Source organism: Chiloscyllium punctatum, unplaced genomic scaffold (assembly GCF_047496795.1).
Source record: "Chiloscyllium punctatum isolate Juve2018m unplaced genomic scaffold, sChiPun1.3 scaffold_613, whole genome shotgun sequence".
Taxonomy (NCBI): Eukaryota; Metazoa; Chordata; class Chondrichthyes; order Orectolobiformes; family Hemiscylliidae; genus Chiloscyllium; species Chiloscyllium punctatum.
Genome location: NW_027310347.1, coordinates 76,809 through 94,307, shown reverse-complemented (window position 1 = coordinate 94,307; position 17,499 = coordinate 76,809). Strand labels below are relative to the sequence as shown.

General features: G+C 61.2%; 1 protein-coding gene across 1 annotated transcript in view; it reads right to left on the bottom strand.

The window, feature by feature from the left end:
• Positions 1 to 1,942: 1,942 nt before the first annotated feature.
• Positions 1,943 to 17,499, bottom strand: part of srcap (Snf2-related CREBBP activator protein) — a 91,655-nt gene continuing 76,098 nt past the window's right edge. The window contains 9 exon segments of the mRNA XM_072567607.1: positions 1,943 to 2,197; positions 2,200 to 2,634; positions 2,637 to 2,832; positions 2,834 to 3,835; positions 3,837 to 3,980; positions 4,033 to 4,254; positions 4,256 to 4,528; positions 4,530 to 4,568; positions 4,570 to 4,845. Coding sequence (XP_072423708.1) covers positions 2,079 to 2,197; positions 2,200 to 2,634; positions 2,637 to 2,832; positions 2,834 to 3,835; positions 3,837 to 3,980; positions 4,033 to 4,254; positions 4,256 to 4,528; positions 4,530 to 4,568; positions 4,570 to 4,845 — 2,706 coding nt within the window. The 3' untranslated portion in view covers positions 1,943 to 2,078.

The following is a 17,499-nucleotide window of genomic DNA, read 5'->3' as shown; positions in this document are numbered from 1 at the left end:
AGGGAGCTTCACTCTGTATCTAACCCCGTGCTGCCCCTGTCCCTGGGAGTGTGAGATGGGGGGACAGTTTAGTCTGTATCTAATCTTGTGCTGTCAACGTCCCGGAAGTGTTTGATGGCGGGGTCGGGATGACGGCGTGGACAGTAAGAGTTGAAGCAGATTTACTCCATTTAAAATAGCATAGCAAACACAATAAAAGAATAAGTAGGGAGGGTCTCTGTACCTTACCCTGACTAAACCCAAACCTGCACCACCTTTATAAAGGACTCCACAGTGCAATGTCCATTCTCTGAGACTGTGATTCCTTTATCTTTGCAAACATGCTTGGGGGGGGGGGGGGGGGGGCGAGAATAAAGACAGAGCTCCATTTGTGCAGTTGTATTTTTTTTTCTTAATTTATCTTTTGTTTTTAATTTCCCCTGTCGCACGTGGACACTTCCTTACTTCCATACAAAATAATTTTGCATAGATTTTATTCAAAAGTTACAATATATAATACAAGGGGAAAGAAATTAAACCTGGAGGGTGATGGGGGTCTGTGGGGAGGGGAGGGGAAACGAGAGAGAGAGAGAGAGAAAGAAAGAGAGAGAGAAAATACACCCCCAAAAAAATGAAACAAAATAAAAAGGCTGTACAAAGGAGCACAAAATCCAAGATTCTCATTTTGAATAATTACATAATTAAAACAGCTAGCTTTCCGAAACAGTGGGGGTGGTGGGAGGGGAAAGAGAGACGGGGTGTGGACCAGAAGCAGCAGCACAAGTTCTGACACACCTCCCTCCCTCCCTCCCACACCCCCCACACCCTCCTCCTGTCCCATCAGCAACAAATTATAGAGTCCACACTATCGAGAGTCGTGACGCGAGCCAAGTGTCAGTTTGGTCACATAATTAAATCGTCGTTTACAGGGAAGCAGGTGAGTGGTTGCACAAGGAGGACAAGCTGTGCAGCAGTAGCACGCGGGGCGGATGGGAGGGGTTATTCATCAGAGAGAGAGGGGGAGGAACGTGGAGCGGCAGAAACAGAGGGGTCGCTTGAAACGCTCTCCCGGGAACTGCCTCCGATCTTGGCCGCAAGACACCACGACACAGAAAGCAGACCGTTATCAGGTCAAAATAGAGAAGACGACGGCCAGGGAGGGGATTTAAAAAGGAAGGCTCATGAATAGACCAGTTTCTGTCTCCAGGAAATGGGGGGAGGCTGCTTCTTCAGCTGGTCAGACCCCACCCCTCCAGTTCCCAAACTAACGTAGCTTTTGCCATCCCCGCTGAGGTGGGGGGTGGGGGACTGATCACAGCAGTGGAGAGGGCAATCGATCTGATCTCTCCAAAGGCAGCAGGCGAGAAAGAGAGGGGGGGGGAGCGCGAGGCAGAGACACACACAGATTGGACGCGCGTTGACACACACATCCCTAAAATGAGCTACAAAACCAGAGTGCAGACAGGCCTGTGGTGCGAGAGAGAGACACACACACAGAGACAGAGGGAAGGAGGCAGCAACACAGAGCTTCTGCACTAACAAGGGTCAGACTCAGCGAGAATGAGCAGACAGACACAGAAGATCATGCAGGGTACCTGGTGGGATGGTTTAAAGGCTGACTTCCAAGAACGGAGCTGGAGATGGGGGGGGGGGGGGGGGGGGGGAATGGAGAGCACAGAAGCAGAGAACCCTCATGAGGGTAGGACAGCAGGGCAGAGAGCCGCACAGCACATGTTCATATTGAACCGACACTGCACCAAGACAGTGCAGGTGGGGGGAGCAGAGAAGGATGCGACTGGGTCAGAGAAGGGAGGAGAGAGGTGCGTGGGAGGGGGAGAGAAGGGGGGAAAAAAAAGCAAAGGAAGGAGGGAATGAGTGAAAACAAAGCCAGGTAACGGTGAGCTGGTGAGAACAGAAAGCCCCCCTCCCGCCTGCTTCTCTCCTGTAAGCCACAAACTGCTTCCTTGGTCCAGGTACAGGGCAAGTCCCACACTGCACCCTGGCCTGACAGCTCCAGGTCAGTCACTGCTATCCCCAGCCCTGAGCCTGGGACCACGTGAGGTGAAGTCTGTTCCCCTCCCTGCCCCCCCCCCCTCCCCTCAGGCCTGCTGCTTCCGGCCAGGCCTGGGGGAGCCCAGCACGGTGGCACTGTGAGGGGGGCGTCCCCGTCTCTTCGGGGGAGACGAGGGCGGTCTCCCTCGGGGGCGACGTGCTGGGCGGCCGGGGGAGTAGCAGCAGCGGGAGGAGGGGGAGGAGGAGGAGGAGGGGGAGGCTGAGGACGGGCCTTGGGTGGGCGCCCTCTCCTGGGCTGAACCTTGGGGGGTCGGCCTCTGCGGGGGGCTGGGCCGGGGGGAGGAGGAGGGGACGAGGTGGTGGAGGGGGGGGGCGGGCCTGGAGCCTGCCTCTTGGCCGGGGGAAGCCGGGCCAAGGGGGGTCGGCCCTTGCGTTTGGCCGGGGGAGGTGGGGCAGGGACGCTGCCGGCTGAGCGGGTGTTAGCGGCTGGACTCTTGGCAGCGGCTGCCAAGCTGCGGAGGAACCGATCGGGGCTGGTGGGCGGAGAGGGCGACGGGGAGGGAGAGGACGACGACGACGAGGAGGAGGAGGACGACGAGTGGGAGGCGGAGGGAGCCTCGGACTCACGAGCCCTCGCTGGAGCTCGGGGCGGGCGGCGGAAGGTGCCGGAACCCGGCGACCCCTGGGTTTGTACCGACGGCGCTCCAGGGGGGGCATCAGGCAGCCCGGCCGTTGGCGGGTGGACCTGTGCACGGGGGGAGACGGGGAACCCTCGCTGGCTGGAGACGAGGCAGGTGGCGAGAAGGTGGAGGGGAACGGAGGAGGGGGAGGGCAGGAGGGGTGATGGGGAGAGGGCGACCCCTGGCGGTCTGCGCCTGAGATCCCGGTCCTGGGAGCCAGCAGCCCGCCCCGGCCTGGGGCTACTGTCCGGCTCAGCCGGCCGCCGTCTCTTGGCGGGACGGGGCTGCGGGTCTGCAGCTACCGCCTCGCTCCTCCTGGGGGGGCCCGGCGGAGAGACCTGGCCAGCTCCCTCCTCCACCCGGGCCACCCGCCGCGGTCGCTTGGCTGGCTCCCGCCGCTCCACAATGACGTTGACGCGGCCTGGGACTTTGCGCAGGACCGTGGCGGCCAGCTGGACGTCACTGGGAGCTCCAGGTCCGCGGACCAGGTCCTGGTCGGCCGTCCTCCTCGGTCTCCGGCCCCTGCCTCGGGTACCAGGGCCCGACGGTTCCAGTTTCTTGTCGGGGCTGGGAGTCCTGCTCACTCCCACAGGCTCAGAGACACCACAGGGAGCCAGATGACTGACTGGACTCCCAGTTCCAATGGCTGGGCTCACACTGCAGCTGGAGTCTGCCTGCTCCTCCTCCACCTCCTCCTCCTCCTCCTCCAGTGACCTCTCACCTCCGGCCTCTGCAGTGAGCAAGGTCCTGGAGAGAGGTGTCACCTCTAACCTTTCAACTTTCATCTCCGGGCTGGCAGAGGTCAACAGGCGATCTTCTAGCTCTGACCTTTCACCTCCTGTTTCCACGGGGACCAATTTCTGTGGGAGGTGCTCCTCCACCTCTGACCTTTCACCTCCCATCACCATGGTGACTGACTTCCCTTCGTGCTGCTCCTCCATCTGCAACCTTTCACCTCCTGTTTCTGGGGCGACCAATGTCCTTGCGAAATGATCGTCCACCTCTGACCTTTCACCTCCCGTCTCCACGGTGACTGATGCTCCCAGGTGGTGCTCCTCCACCTCTGACCCTTCACCTCCCGCCTCCACGGTGACAGAGGATCCCAGGTAGTGCTCCTCCACCCCCGACCTTTCACCTCCTGCCTCCACGGTGACCGATGCACCCCAGGTGGTCCTCCTCCACCTCCGACCTTTCACCTCCCATTTCCACGGTAACTGAGGCACCAAGCTGGTAGTACTCCACCTCCGACCTTTCACCTCCCGTCTCCACAGTGACTGTGGCACCCAGGTGGTGCTCCTCCCCTGTGACCTTCCACCTCCCGTTTCACGGTGACTGACGCTCCCAGGTGATGCTCCTCCACCTCCAACCTTCCACCTCCTGTCTCCACGGTGCCAACTGTCCCAGGGAGGTCCTCCTCTGACCTTTCACCTGCCACCTTCGGGGTGACGGGACTCACAGGGAGGCTCTCCTCCCCCTTGGACCCCTCGCCTCCTGTCTCCAGGGTGACGGACGCCATACACGCGAGCTCCTCCGACCTTTCACCTGCTGTCTCCAGGGGCACGAGTGTCCTCGGGTTTTGGGGGCAGAGGTAGCTCCCCCTCTGCCCTTTGACCCCGAAGCTCCTCAGGCCAGGGGCCGTCAGGGGGCAGGTCGGGGGAGGGTGGGTTCTGGGCCAAAGCGACAGCCCCCTGTTGCCGGGTCACCCCCTGAAGATTGGCAGGGCTCTGAGGCAGGGCGCTGTGCCCGTTGGTGAGTGGGCCCGCAGTAGGTGAAGAGGGAGAGGCCTGGGAGGTTGGGTCTGGAGGGGGCAGCTCCTCACGGACAGGGGCTGGCAGAGGCTCGTCCTCAAACAGCTCCCTCGGGCAGCTCGGCGCTGATGTGGATCTGAAGGTCACGGGGTGGACACCGGGTCATCGTAACTCAGGGGCCCACAGACCACCGCGGGCTTGGCCGGTGACGGCTCCCGGGGAGGCTGCAGCTGTTTGCGAGCACCCCTCAGCCTCTCGCTCGTCCGTGTGCCCAGCCTCTCGCCCTGGGCCTTGGGAGGGTGGCGGGCCTTCTTCTGCCTCTTGAGCCGCAGCTCCTCGTTCAGCCGGTTCTCATCGTCCTCCGTCCACTTCCACACCTCGTCCTTGGCCTGGTCCAGGTCCTTCCTGGCTGCCTCCACTTGTTCCTGTCACCAGGAGCAACCGTGTGGGATGAGGGCACAGAGGTGGGCAACAACATTGGGGTTTGGGAGAAAGGGAAGGATTTAGGAGGCAGCAGGAGAACAGTGGGGGGGGGGGGGGGGGGGGGGGGGGGGGCAGGGTACAGGAGGAGGATGGGGAGGAAGGGAGGGAATAGGGATGTGGATCAGGGGGAAGCAGTGAGTAGGGAAGGGGTGGGAGAAAGAGACGGTGGGGGGGGGGGTGGGGGTGAGAAGAAAAGAGATCAAAACACAGTTTTCCAATTGGTCACCACTTGTCTTCACAAACACCACACACAAACAAATGCCCCTCACCTCCATCCCACACCGACAAAGTTCCTGGGCTAAAACTCTGCTCCCACACCTTCCCAGCCCAAGCGATCCCACCCTCGGTCCTTCGCCACCGCCCACCCTGGGGCACCATCCATCAATCCCAGGGCCCAGTGAATCACCCCCCTTCCCCAGGACACCATCCATCAATCCCAGGGCCCAGTGAATCACCCCCTTCCCCAGGACACCATCCATCAATCCCAGGGCCCAGTGACTCCCCTTCCCCAGGACACCATCCATCAATCCCAGGGCCCAGTGAATCACCCCCTTCCCCAGGACACCATCCATCAATCCCAGGGCCCAGTGAATCACCCCCTTCCCCAGGACACCATCCATCAATGCCAGGGCCCAGTGACTCCCCTTCCCCAGGGCACCATCCATCAATCCCAGGGCCCAGTGAATCACCCCCTTCCCCAGGACACCATCCATCAATCCCAGGGGCCCAGTGACTCCCTTCCCCAGGGCACCATCCATCAATCCCAGGGCCCAGTGAATCACCCCCTTCCCAGGGCACCATCCATCAATCCCAGGGCCCAGTGAATCACCCCCTTCCCCAGGACACCATCCATCAATCCCAGGGCCCAGTGAATCACCCCCTTGCCCAGGACACCATCCATCAATCCCAGGGCCCAGTGACTCCCCTTCCCCAGGGCACCATCCATCAATCCCAGGGCCCAGTGAATCACACCCCTTCCCAGGACACCATCCATCAATCCCAGGGCCCAGTGACTTCCCCTTCCCAGGGCACCATCCATCAATCCCAGGGCCCAGTGAATCACCCCCTTCCCCAGGACACCATCCATCAATCCCAGGGGCCCAGTGACTCCCCTTCCCCAGGACACCATCCATCAATCCCAGGGCCCAGTGAATCACCCCCTTCCCCAGGACACCATCCATCAATCCCAGGGCCCAGTGACTCCCCTTCCCCAGGACACCATCCATCAATCCCAGGGCCCAGTGAATCACCGCTTTCCCCAGGACACCATCCATCAATCCCAGGGCCCAGTGAATCACCCCCTTCCCCAGGACACCATCCATCAATCCCAGGGCCCAGTGACTCCCCCTTCCCCAGGACACCATCCATCAATCCCAGGGCCCAGTGAATCACCCCCTTCCCCAGGACACCATCCATCAATCCCAGGGCCCAGTGACTCCCCTTCCCCAGGACACCATCCATCAATCCCAGGGCCCAGTGAATCACCCCCTTCCCCAGGACACCATCCATCAATCCCAGGGCCCAGTGAATCACCCCCTTCCCCAGGACACCATCCATCAATCCCAGGGCCCAGTGACTCCCCTTCCCCAGGACACCATCCATCAATCCCAGGGCCCAGTGAATCACCCCCTTCCCCAAGACACCATCCATCAATCCCAGGGCCCAGAGAATCACCCCCTTCCCCAGGACACCATCCAACAATCCCAGGGTCCAGTGAATCACCCCCTTCCCCAGGACACCATCCATCAATCCCAGGGCCCAGTGAATCACCCCCTTCCCCAGGACACCATCCATCAATCCCAGGGCCCAGTGACTCCCCTTCCCCAGGGCACCATCCATCAATCCCAGGGCCCAGTGAATCACCCCCTTCCCCAGGGCACCATCCATCAATCCCAGGGCCCAGTGAATCACCCCCCTTCCCAGGACACCATCCATCAATCCCAGGGCCCAGAGAATCACCCCCTTCCCCAGGACACCATCCATCAATCCAGGGCCCAGTGACTCCCCTTCCCCAGGACACCATCCATCAATCCCAGGGCCCAGTGAATCACCCCCTTCCCCAGGACACCATCCATCAATCCCAGGGCCCAGTGAATCACCCCCTTCCCCAGGACACCATCCATCAATCCCAGGGCCCAGTGACTCCCCTTCCCAGGACACCACCCATCAATCCCAGGGCCCAGTGACTCCCCTTCCCCAGGGCACCACCCATCAATCCAGGGCCCAGTGACTCCCCTTCCCCAGGACACCATCCATCAATCCAGGGCCCAGTGACTCCCCTTCCCCAGGACACCATCCATCAATCCCAGAGCCCAGTGACTCCCCTTCCCCAGGACACATCCATCAATCCCAGGGCCCAGTGACTCCCCTTCCCCAGGACACCATCCATCAATCCCAGAGCCCAGTGACTCCCCTTCCCCAGGACACCATCCATCAATCCCAGGGCCCAGTGAATCACCCCCTTCCCCAGGACACCATCCATCAATCCCAAGGCCCAGTGAATCACCCCCTTCCCCAGGACACATCCATCAATCCCAGGGCCCAGTGAATCACCCCCTTCCCAGGACACCATCCATCAATCCCAGGGCCCAGTGAATCACCCCCTTCCCCAGGACACCATCCATCAATCCCAGGGCCCAGTGAATCACCCCCTTCCCCAGGACACCATCCATCAATCCCAGGGCCCAGTGAATCACCCCCTTCCCCAGGGCACCATCCATCAATCCCAGGGCCCAGTGAATCACACCCTTCCCCAGGGCACCATCCATCAATCCCAGGGCCCAGTGAATCACCCCCTTCCCCAGGGCACCATCCATCAATCCCAGGGCCCAGTGAATCACCCCCCTTCCCCAGGGCACCATCCATCAATCCCAGGGCCCAGAGAATCACCCCCTTCCCCAGGGCACCATCAATCAATCCCAGGGCCCAGTGACTCCCCTTCCCCAGGACACCATCCATCAATCCCAGGGCCCAGTGAATCACCCCCTTCCCCAGGACACCATCCATCAATCCCAGGGCCCAGTGACTCCCCTTCCCCAGGACACCATCCATCAATCCCAGGGCCCAGTGAATCACCCCCTTCCCCAAGACACCATCCATCAATCCCAGGGCCCAGTGAATCACCCCCTTCCCCAGGGCACCATCCATCAATCCCAGGGCCCAGAGAATCACCCCCTTCCCCAGGGCACCATCCATCAATCCCAGGGCCCAGTGACTCCCCTTCCCCAGGACACCATCCATCAATCCCAGGGCCCAGTGAATCACCCCCTTCCCCAGGACACCATCCATCAATCCCAGGGCCCAGTGACTCCCCTTCCCCAGGACACCATCCATCAATCCCAGGGCCCAGTGAATCACCCCCTTCCCCAAGACACCATCCATCAATCCCAGGGCCCAGAGAATCACCCCCTTCCCCAGGACACCATCCAACAATCCCAGGGTCCAGTGAATCACCCCCTTCCCCAGGACACCATCCATCAATCCCAGGGCCCAGTGACTCCCCTTCCCCAGGACACCATCCATCAATCCCAGGGCCCAGTGACTCCCCTTCCCCAGGACACCATCCATCAATCCCAGGGCCCAGTGAATCACCCCCTTCCCCAGGACACCATCCATCAATCCCAGGGCCCAGTGAATCACCCCCTTCCCCAGGGCACCATCCATCAATCCCAGGGCCCAGTGACTCCCCTTCCCCAGGACACCATCCATCAATCCCAGGGCCCAGTGAATCACCCCCTTCCCCAGGACACCATCCATCAATCCAGGGCCCAGTGACTTCCCTTCCCCAGGACACCATCCATCAATCCCAGGGCCCAGTGAATCACCCCCTTCCCCAAGACACCATCCATCAATCCCAGGGCCCAGAGAATCACCCCCTTCCCCAGGACACCATCCATCAATCCCAGGGCCCAGAGAATCACCCCCTTCCCCAGGACACCATCCATCAATCCCAGGGCCCAGTGAATCACCCCCCTTCCCCAGGACACCATCCATCAATCCCAGGGCCCAGTGACTCCCCTTCCCCAGGACACCATCCATCAATCCCAGGGCCCAGTGACTCCCCTTCCCCAGGACACCATCCATCAATCCCAGGGCCCAGTGACACCCCTTCCCCAGGACACCATCCATCAATCCCAGGGCCCAGAGAATCACCCCCTTCCCCAGGACACCATCCATCAATCCCAGGGCCCAGTGAATCACCCCCTTCCCCAGGACACCATCCATCAATCCCAGGGCCCAGTGACTCCCCTTCCCCAGGACACCATCCATCAATCCCAGGGCCCAGTGACACCCCTTCCCCAGGACACCATCCATCAATCCCAGGGCCCAGTGAATCACCCCCTTCCCCAGGACACCATCCATCAATCCCAGGGCCCAGAGAATCACCCCCTTCCCCAGGACACCATCCATCAATCCCAGGGCCCAGTGAATCACCCCCCTTCCCCAGGACACCATCCATCAATCCCAGGGCCCAGTGAATCACCCCCTTCCCCAGGGCACCATCCATCAATCCCAGGGCCCAGTGAATCACCCCCTTCCCCAGGACACCATCCATCAATCCCAGGGCCCAGTGACTCCCCCTCCATCAATCCCAGGGCCCAGTGACTCCCCTTCCCCAGGGCACCATCCATCAATCCCAGGGCCCAGTGAATCACCCCCTTCCCCAGGACACCATCCATCAATCCCAGGGCCCAGTGAATCACCCCCTTCCCCAGGACACCATCCATCAATCCCAGGGCCCAGTGAATCACCCCCTTCCCCAGGACACCATCCATCAATCCCACGGCCCAGTGAATCACCCCCTTCCCCAGGGCACCATCCATCAATCCCAGGGCCCAGTGACTCCCCTTCCCCAGGACACCATCCATCAATCCCAGGGCCCAGTGAATCACCCCCTTCCCCAGGACACCATCCATCAATCCCAGGGCCCAGTGACTCCCCTTCCCCAGGACACCATCCATCAATCCCAGGGCCCAGTGAATCACCCCCTTCCCCAGGGCACCATCCATCAATCCCAGGGCCCAGTGAATCACACCCTTCCCCAGGACACCATCCATCAATCCCAGGGCCCAGAGAATCACCCCCTTCCCCAGGACACCATCCATCAATCCCAGGGCCCAGTGAATCACCCCCTTCCCCAGGACACCATCCATCAATCCCAGGGCCCAGAGAATCACCCCCTTCCCCAGGACACCATCCATCAATCCCAGGGCCCAGTGAATCACCCCCTTCCCCAGGACACCATCCATCAATCCCAGGGCCCAGTGAATCACCCCCTTCCCCAGGGCACCATCCATCAATCCCAGGGCCCAGTGAATCACCCCCTTCCCCAGGACACCATCCATCAATCCCAGGGCCCAGTGACTCCCCCTCCATCAATCCCAGGGCCCAGTGACTCCCCTTCCCCAGGGCACCATCCATCAATCCCAGGGCCCAGTGAATCACCCCCTTCCCCAGGACACCATCCATCAATCCCAGGGCCCAGTGAATCACCCCCTTCCCCAGGACACCATCCATCAATCCCAGGGCCCAGTGAATCACCCCCTTCCCCAGGACACCATCCATCAATCCCACGGCCCAGTGAATCACCCCCTTCCCCAGGGCACCATCCATCAATCCCAGGGCCCAGTGACTCCCCTTCCCCAGGACACCATCCATCAATCCCAGGGCCCAGTGAATCACCCCCTTCCCCAGGACACCATCCATCAATCCCAGGGCCCAGTGACTCCCCTTCCCCAGGACACCATCCATCAATCCCAGGGCCCAGTGAATCACCCCCTTCCCCAGGGCACCATCCATCAATCCCAGGGCCCAGTGAATCACACCCTTCCCCAGGGCACCATCCATCAATCCCAGGGCCCAGAGAATCACCCCCTTCCCCAGGACACCATCCATCAATCCCAGGGCCCAGTGAATCACCCCCTTCCCCAGGACACCATCCATCAATCCCAGGGCCCAGAGAATCACCCCCTTCCCCAGGACACCATCCATCAATCCCAGGGCCCAGTGACTCCCCTTCCCCAGGGCACCATCCATCAATCCCAGGGCCCAGTGAATCACCCCCTTCCCCAGGGCACCATCCATCAATCCCAGGGCCCAGTGAATCACCCCCTTCCCCAGGGCACCATCCATCAATCCCAGGGCCCAGTGAATCACCCCCTTCCCCAGGACACCATCCATCAATCCCAGGGCCCAGTGAATCACCCCCTTCCCCAGGACACCATCCATCAATCCCAGGGCCCAGTGAATCACCCCCTTCCCCAGGACACCATCCATCAATCCCAGGGCCCAGTGACTCCCCTTCCCCAGGACACCATCCATCAATCCCAGGGCCCAGTGACTCCCCTTCCCCAGGGCACCATCCATCAATCCCAGGGCCCAGTGAATCACCCCCTTCCCCAGGGCACCATCCATCAATCCCAGGGCCCAGTGAATCACCCCCTTCCCCAGGACACCATCCATCAATCCCAGGGCCCAGAGAATCACCCCCTTCCCCAGGGCACCATCCATCAATCCCAGGGCCCAGTGAATCACCCCCTTCCCCAGGACACCATCCATCAATCCCAGGGCCCAGTGACTCCCCTTCCCCAGGACACCATCCATCAATCCCAGGGCCCAGTGAATCACCCCCTTCCCCAGGACACCATCCATCAATCCCAGGGCCCAGTGAATCACCCACTTCCCCAGGACACCATCCATCAATCCCAGGGCCCAGTGACTCCCCTTCCCCAGGACACCATCCATCAATCCCAGGGCCCAGTGACTCCCCTTCCCCAGGACACCATCCATCAATCCCAGGGCCCAGTGACTCCCCTTCCCCAGGACACCATCCATCAATCCCAGGGCCCAGTGACTCCCCTTCCCCAGGACACCATCCATCAATCCCAGGGCCCAGTGAATCACCCCCTTCCCCAGGACACCATCCATCAATCCCAGGGCCCAGTGAATCACCCCCTTCCCCAGGACACCATCCATCAATCCCAGGGCCCAGAGAATCACCCCCTTCCCCAGGACACCATCCATCAATCCCAGGGCCCAGTGAATCACCCCCTTCCCCAGGGCACCATCCATCAATCCCAGGGCCCAGTGAATCACCCCCTTCCCCAGGACACCATCCATCAATCCCAGGGCCCAGTGACTCCCCTTCCCCAGGACACCATCCATCAATCCCAGGGCCCAGTGAATCACCCCCTTCCCCAGGACACCATCCATCAATCCCAGGGCCCAGTGAATCACCCCCTTCCCCAGGACACCATCCATCAATCCCAGGGCCCAGTGAATCACCCCCTTCCCCAGGGCACCATCCATCAATCCCAGGGTGCAGTGAATCACCCCCTTCCCCAGGACACCATCCATCAATCCCAGGGCCCAGAGAATCACCCCCTTCCCCAGGACACCATCCATCAATCCCAGGGCCCAGTGACTCCCCTTCCCCAGGACACCATCCATCAATCCCAGGGCCCAGTGACTCCCCTTCCCAGGACACCATCCATCAATCCCAGGGCCCAGTGAATCACCCCCTTCCCCAGGACACCATCCATCAATCCCAGGGCCCAGTGAATCACCCCCTTCCCCAGGACACCATCCATCAATCCCAGGGCCCAGTGAATCACCCCCTTCCCCAGGGCACCATCCATCAATCCCAGGGCCCAGAGAATCACCCCCTTCCCCAGGACACCATCCATCAATCCCAGGGCCCAGTGAATCACCCCCTTCCCCAGGACACCATCCATCAATCCCAGGGCCCAGTGACTCCCCTTCCCCAGGACACCATCCATCAATCCCAGGGCCCAGTGAATCACCCCCTTCCCCAGGACACCATCCATCAATCCCAGGGCCCAGTGAATCACCCCCTTCCCCAGGGCACCATCCATCAATCCCAGGGCCCAGTGACTCCTCTTCCCCAGGACACCATCCATCAATCCCAGGGCCCAGAGAATCACCCCCTTCCCCAGAACACCATCCATCAATCCCAGGGCCCAGTGACTCCCCTTCCCCAGGACACCATCCATCAATCCCAGGGCCCAGTGAATCACCCCCTTCCCCAGGGCACCATCCATCAATCCCAGGGCCCAGAGAATCACCCCCTTCCCCAGGACACCATCCATCAATCCCAGGGCCCAGTGACTCCCCTTCCCCAGGACACCATCCATCAATCCCAGGGCCCAGTGAATCACCCCCTTCCCCAGGACACCATCCATCAATCCCAGGGCCCAGTGACTCCCCCTTCCCCAGGACACCATCCATCAATCCCAGGGCCCAGTGAATCACCCCCTTCCCCAGGACACCATCCATCAATCCCAGGGCCCAGTGAATCACCCCCTTCCCCAGGGCACCATCCATCAATCCCAGGGCCCAGTGACTCCCCCTTCCCCAGGACACCATCCATCAATCCCAGGGCCCAGTGAATCACCCCCTTCCCCAGGACACCATCCATCAATCCCAGGGCCCAGTGAATCACCCCCTTCCCCAGGACACCATCCATCAATCCCAGGGCCCAGTGAATCACCCCCTTCCCCAGGACACCATCCATCAATCCCAGGGCCCAGTGAATCACCCCCTTCCCCAGGACACCATCCATCATTCCCAGGGCCCAGTGACTCCCCCTTCCCCAGGACACCATCCATCAATCCCAGGGCCCAGTGAATCACCCCCTTCCCCAGGACACCATCCATCAATCCCAGGGCCCAGAGAATCACCCCCTTCCCCAGGACACCATCCATCAATCCCAGGGCCCAGTGACTCCCCCTTCCCCAGGACACCATCCATCAATCCCAGGGCCCAGTGAATCACCCCCTTCCCCAGGACACCATCCATCAATCCCAGGGCCCAGTGACTCCCCCTTCCCCAGGACACCATCCATCAATCCCAGGGCCCAGTGACTCCCCCTTCCCCAGGACACCATCCATCAATCCCAGGACCCAGTGAATCACCCCCTTCCCCAGGACACCATCCATCAATCCCAGGGCCCAGTGAATCACCCCCTTCCCCAGGACACCATCCATCAATCCCAGGGCCCAGTGAATCACCCCCTTCCCCAGGGCACCATCCATCAATCCCAGGGCCCAGTGAATCACCCCCTTCCCCAGGACACCATCCATCAATCCCAGGGCCCAGAGAATCACCCCCTTCCCCAGGACACCATCCATCAATCCCAGGGCCCAGTGAATCACCCCCTTCCCCAGGACACCATCCATCAATCCCAGGGCCCAGTGAATCACCCCCTTCCCCAGGACACCATCCATCAATCCCAGGGCCCAGTGACTCCCCTTCCCCAGGACACCATCCATCAATCCCAGGGCCCAGTGAATCACACCCTTCCCCAGGACACCATCCATCAATCCCAGGGCCCAGTGAATCACCCCCTTCCCCAGGACACCATCCATCAATCCCAGGGCCCAGTGACTCCCCCTTCCCCAGGACACCATCCATCAATCCCAGGGCCCAGTGAATCACCCCCCTTCCCCAGGGCACCATCCATCAATCCCAGGGCCCAGTGAATCACCCCCTTCCCCAGGGCACCATCCATCAATCCCAGGGCCCAGTGAATCACCCCCTTCCCCAGGACACCATCCATCAATCCCAGGGCCCAGAGAATCACCCCCTTCCCCAGGACACCATCCATCAATCCCAGGGCCCAGTGACTCCCCCTTCCCCAGGACACCATCCATCAATCCCAGGGCCCAGAGGATCACCCCCTTCCCCAGGACACCATCCATCAATCCCAGGGCCCAGTGAATCACCCCCTTCCCCAGGACACCATCCATCAATCCCAGGGCCCAGTGAATCACCCCCTTCCCCAGGACACCATCCATCAATCCCAGGGCCCAGTGAATCACCCCCTTCCCCAGGACACCATCCATCAATCCCAGGGCCCAGTGACTCCCCTTCCCCAGGGCACCATCCATCAATCCCAGGGCCCAGTGAATCACCCCCTTCCCCAGGGCACCATCCATCAATCCCAGGGCCCAGAGAATCACCCCCTTCCCCAGGACACCATCCATCAATCCCAGGGCCCAGAGAATCACCCCCTTCCCCAGGACACCATCCATCAATCCCAGGGCCCAGTGAATCACCCCCTTCCCCAGGACACCATCCATCAATCCCAGGGCCCAGTGAATCACCCCCTTCCCCAGGACACCATCCATCAATCCCAGGGCCCAGTGAATCACCCCCTTCCCCAGGACACCATCCATCAATCCCAGGGCCCAGTGAATCACCCCCTTCCCCAGGGCACCATCCATCAATCCCAGGGCCCAGTGACTCCCCTTCCCCAGGACACCATCCATCAATCCCAGGGCCCAGTGACTCCCCGTTCCCCAGGACACCATCCATCAATCCCAGGGCCCAGTGACTCCCCCTTCCCCAGGACACCATCCATCAATCCCAGGGCCCAGTGAATCACCCCCTTCCCCAGGACACCATCCATCAATCCCAGGGCCCAGTGACTCCCCTTCCCCAGGGCAACATCCATCAATCCCAGGGCCCAGTGAATCACCCCCTTCCCCAGGGCACCATCCATCAATCCCAGGGCCCAGTGAATCACCCCCTTCCCCAGGACACCATCCATCAATCCCAGGGCCCAGTGAATCACCCCCTTCCCCAGGACACCATCCATCAATCCCAGGGCCCAGTGAATCACCCCCTTCCCCAGGACACCATCCATCAATCCCAGGGCCCAGTGACTCCCCTTCCCCAGGGCACCATCCATCAATCCCAGGGCACAGTGAATCACCCCCTTCCCCAGGACACCATCCATCAATCCCAGGGCCCAGTGAATCACCCCCTTCCCCAGGGCACCATCCATCAATCCCAGGGCCCAGTGACTCCCCTTCCCCAGGACACCATCCATCAATCCCAGGGCCCAGTGACTCCCCGTTCCCCAGGACACCATCCATCAATCCCAGGGCCCAGTGACTCCCCCTTCCCCAGGACACCATCCATCAATCCCAGGGCCCAGTGAATCACCCCCTTCCCCAGGACACCATCCATCAATCCCAGGGCCCAGTGACTCCCCTTCCCCAGGGCAACATCCATCAATCCCAGGGCCCAGTGAATCACCCCCTTCCCCAGGGCACCATCCATCAATCCCAGGGCCCAGTGAATCACCCCCTTCCCCAGGACACCATCCATCAATCCCAGGGCCCAGTGAATCACCCCCTTCCCCAGGACACCATCCATCAATCCCAGGGCCCAGTGAATCACCCCCTTCCCCAGGACACCATCCATCAATCCCAGGGCCCAGTGACTCCCCTTCCCCAGGGCACCATCCATCAATCCCAGGGCACAGTGAATCACCCCCTTCCCCAGGACACCATCCATCAATCCCAGGGCCCAGTGAATCACCCCCTTCCCCAGGACACCATCCATCAATCCCAGGGCCCAGTGAATCACCCCCTTCCCCAGGACACCATCCATCAATCCCAGGGCCCAGTGAATCACCCCCTTCCCAGGGCACCATCCATCAATCCCAGGGCCCAGTGAATCACCCCCTTCCCCAAGACACCATCCATCAATCCCAGGGCCCAGTGAATCACCCCCTTCCCCAGGACACCATCCATCAATCCCAGGGCCCAGTGACTCCCCTTCCCCAGGACACCATCCATCAATCCCAGGGCCCAGTGAATCACCCCCTTCCCCAGGGCACCATCCATCAATCCCAGGGCCCAGTGACTCCCCTTCCCCAGGACACCATCCATCAATCCCAGGGCCCAGTGACTCCCCCTTCCCCAGGACACCATCCATCAATCCCAGGGCCCAGTGACTCCCCTTCCCCAGGACACCATCCATCAATCCCAGGGCCCAGAGAATCACCCCCTTCCCCAGGACACCATCCATCAATCCCAGGGCCCAGTGAATCACCCCCTTCCCCAGGGCACCATCCATCAATCCCAGGGCCCAGAGAATCACCCCCTTTCCCAGGACACCATCCATCAATCCCAGGGCCCAGTGAATCACCCCCTTCCCCAGGACACCATCCATCAATCCCAGGGCCCAGTGACTCCCCTTCCCCAGGGCACCATCCATCAATCCCAGGGCCCAGAGAATCACCCCCTTCCGCAGGACACCATCCATCAATCCCAGGGCCCAGTGACTCCCCCTTCCCCAGGACACCATCCATCAATCCCAGGGCCCAGTGAATCACCCCCTTCCCCAGGACACCATCCATCAATCCCAGGGCCCAGTGACTCCCCCTTCCCCAGGACACCATCCATCAATCCCAGGGCCCAGTGAATCACCCCCTTCCCCAGGACACCATCCATCAATCCCAGGGCCCAGTGAATCACCCCCTTCCCCAGGACACCATCCATCAATCCCAGGGCCCAGTGAATCACCCCCTTCCCCAGGGCACCATCCATCAATCCCAGGGCCCAGAGAATCACCCCCTTCCCCAGGACACCATCCATCAATCCCAGGGCCCAGTGACTCCCCCTTCCCCAGGACACCATCCATCAATCCCAGGGCCCAGTGAATCACCCCCTTCCCCAGGACACCATCCATCAATCCCAGGGCCCAGTGAATCACCCCCTTCCCCAGGACACCATCCATCAATCCCAGGGCCCAGTGACTCCCCTTCCCCAGGACACCATCCATCA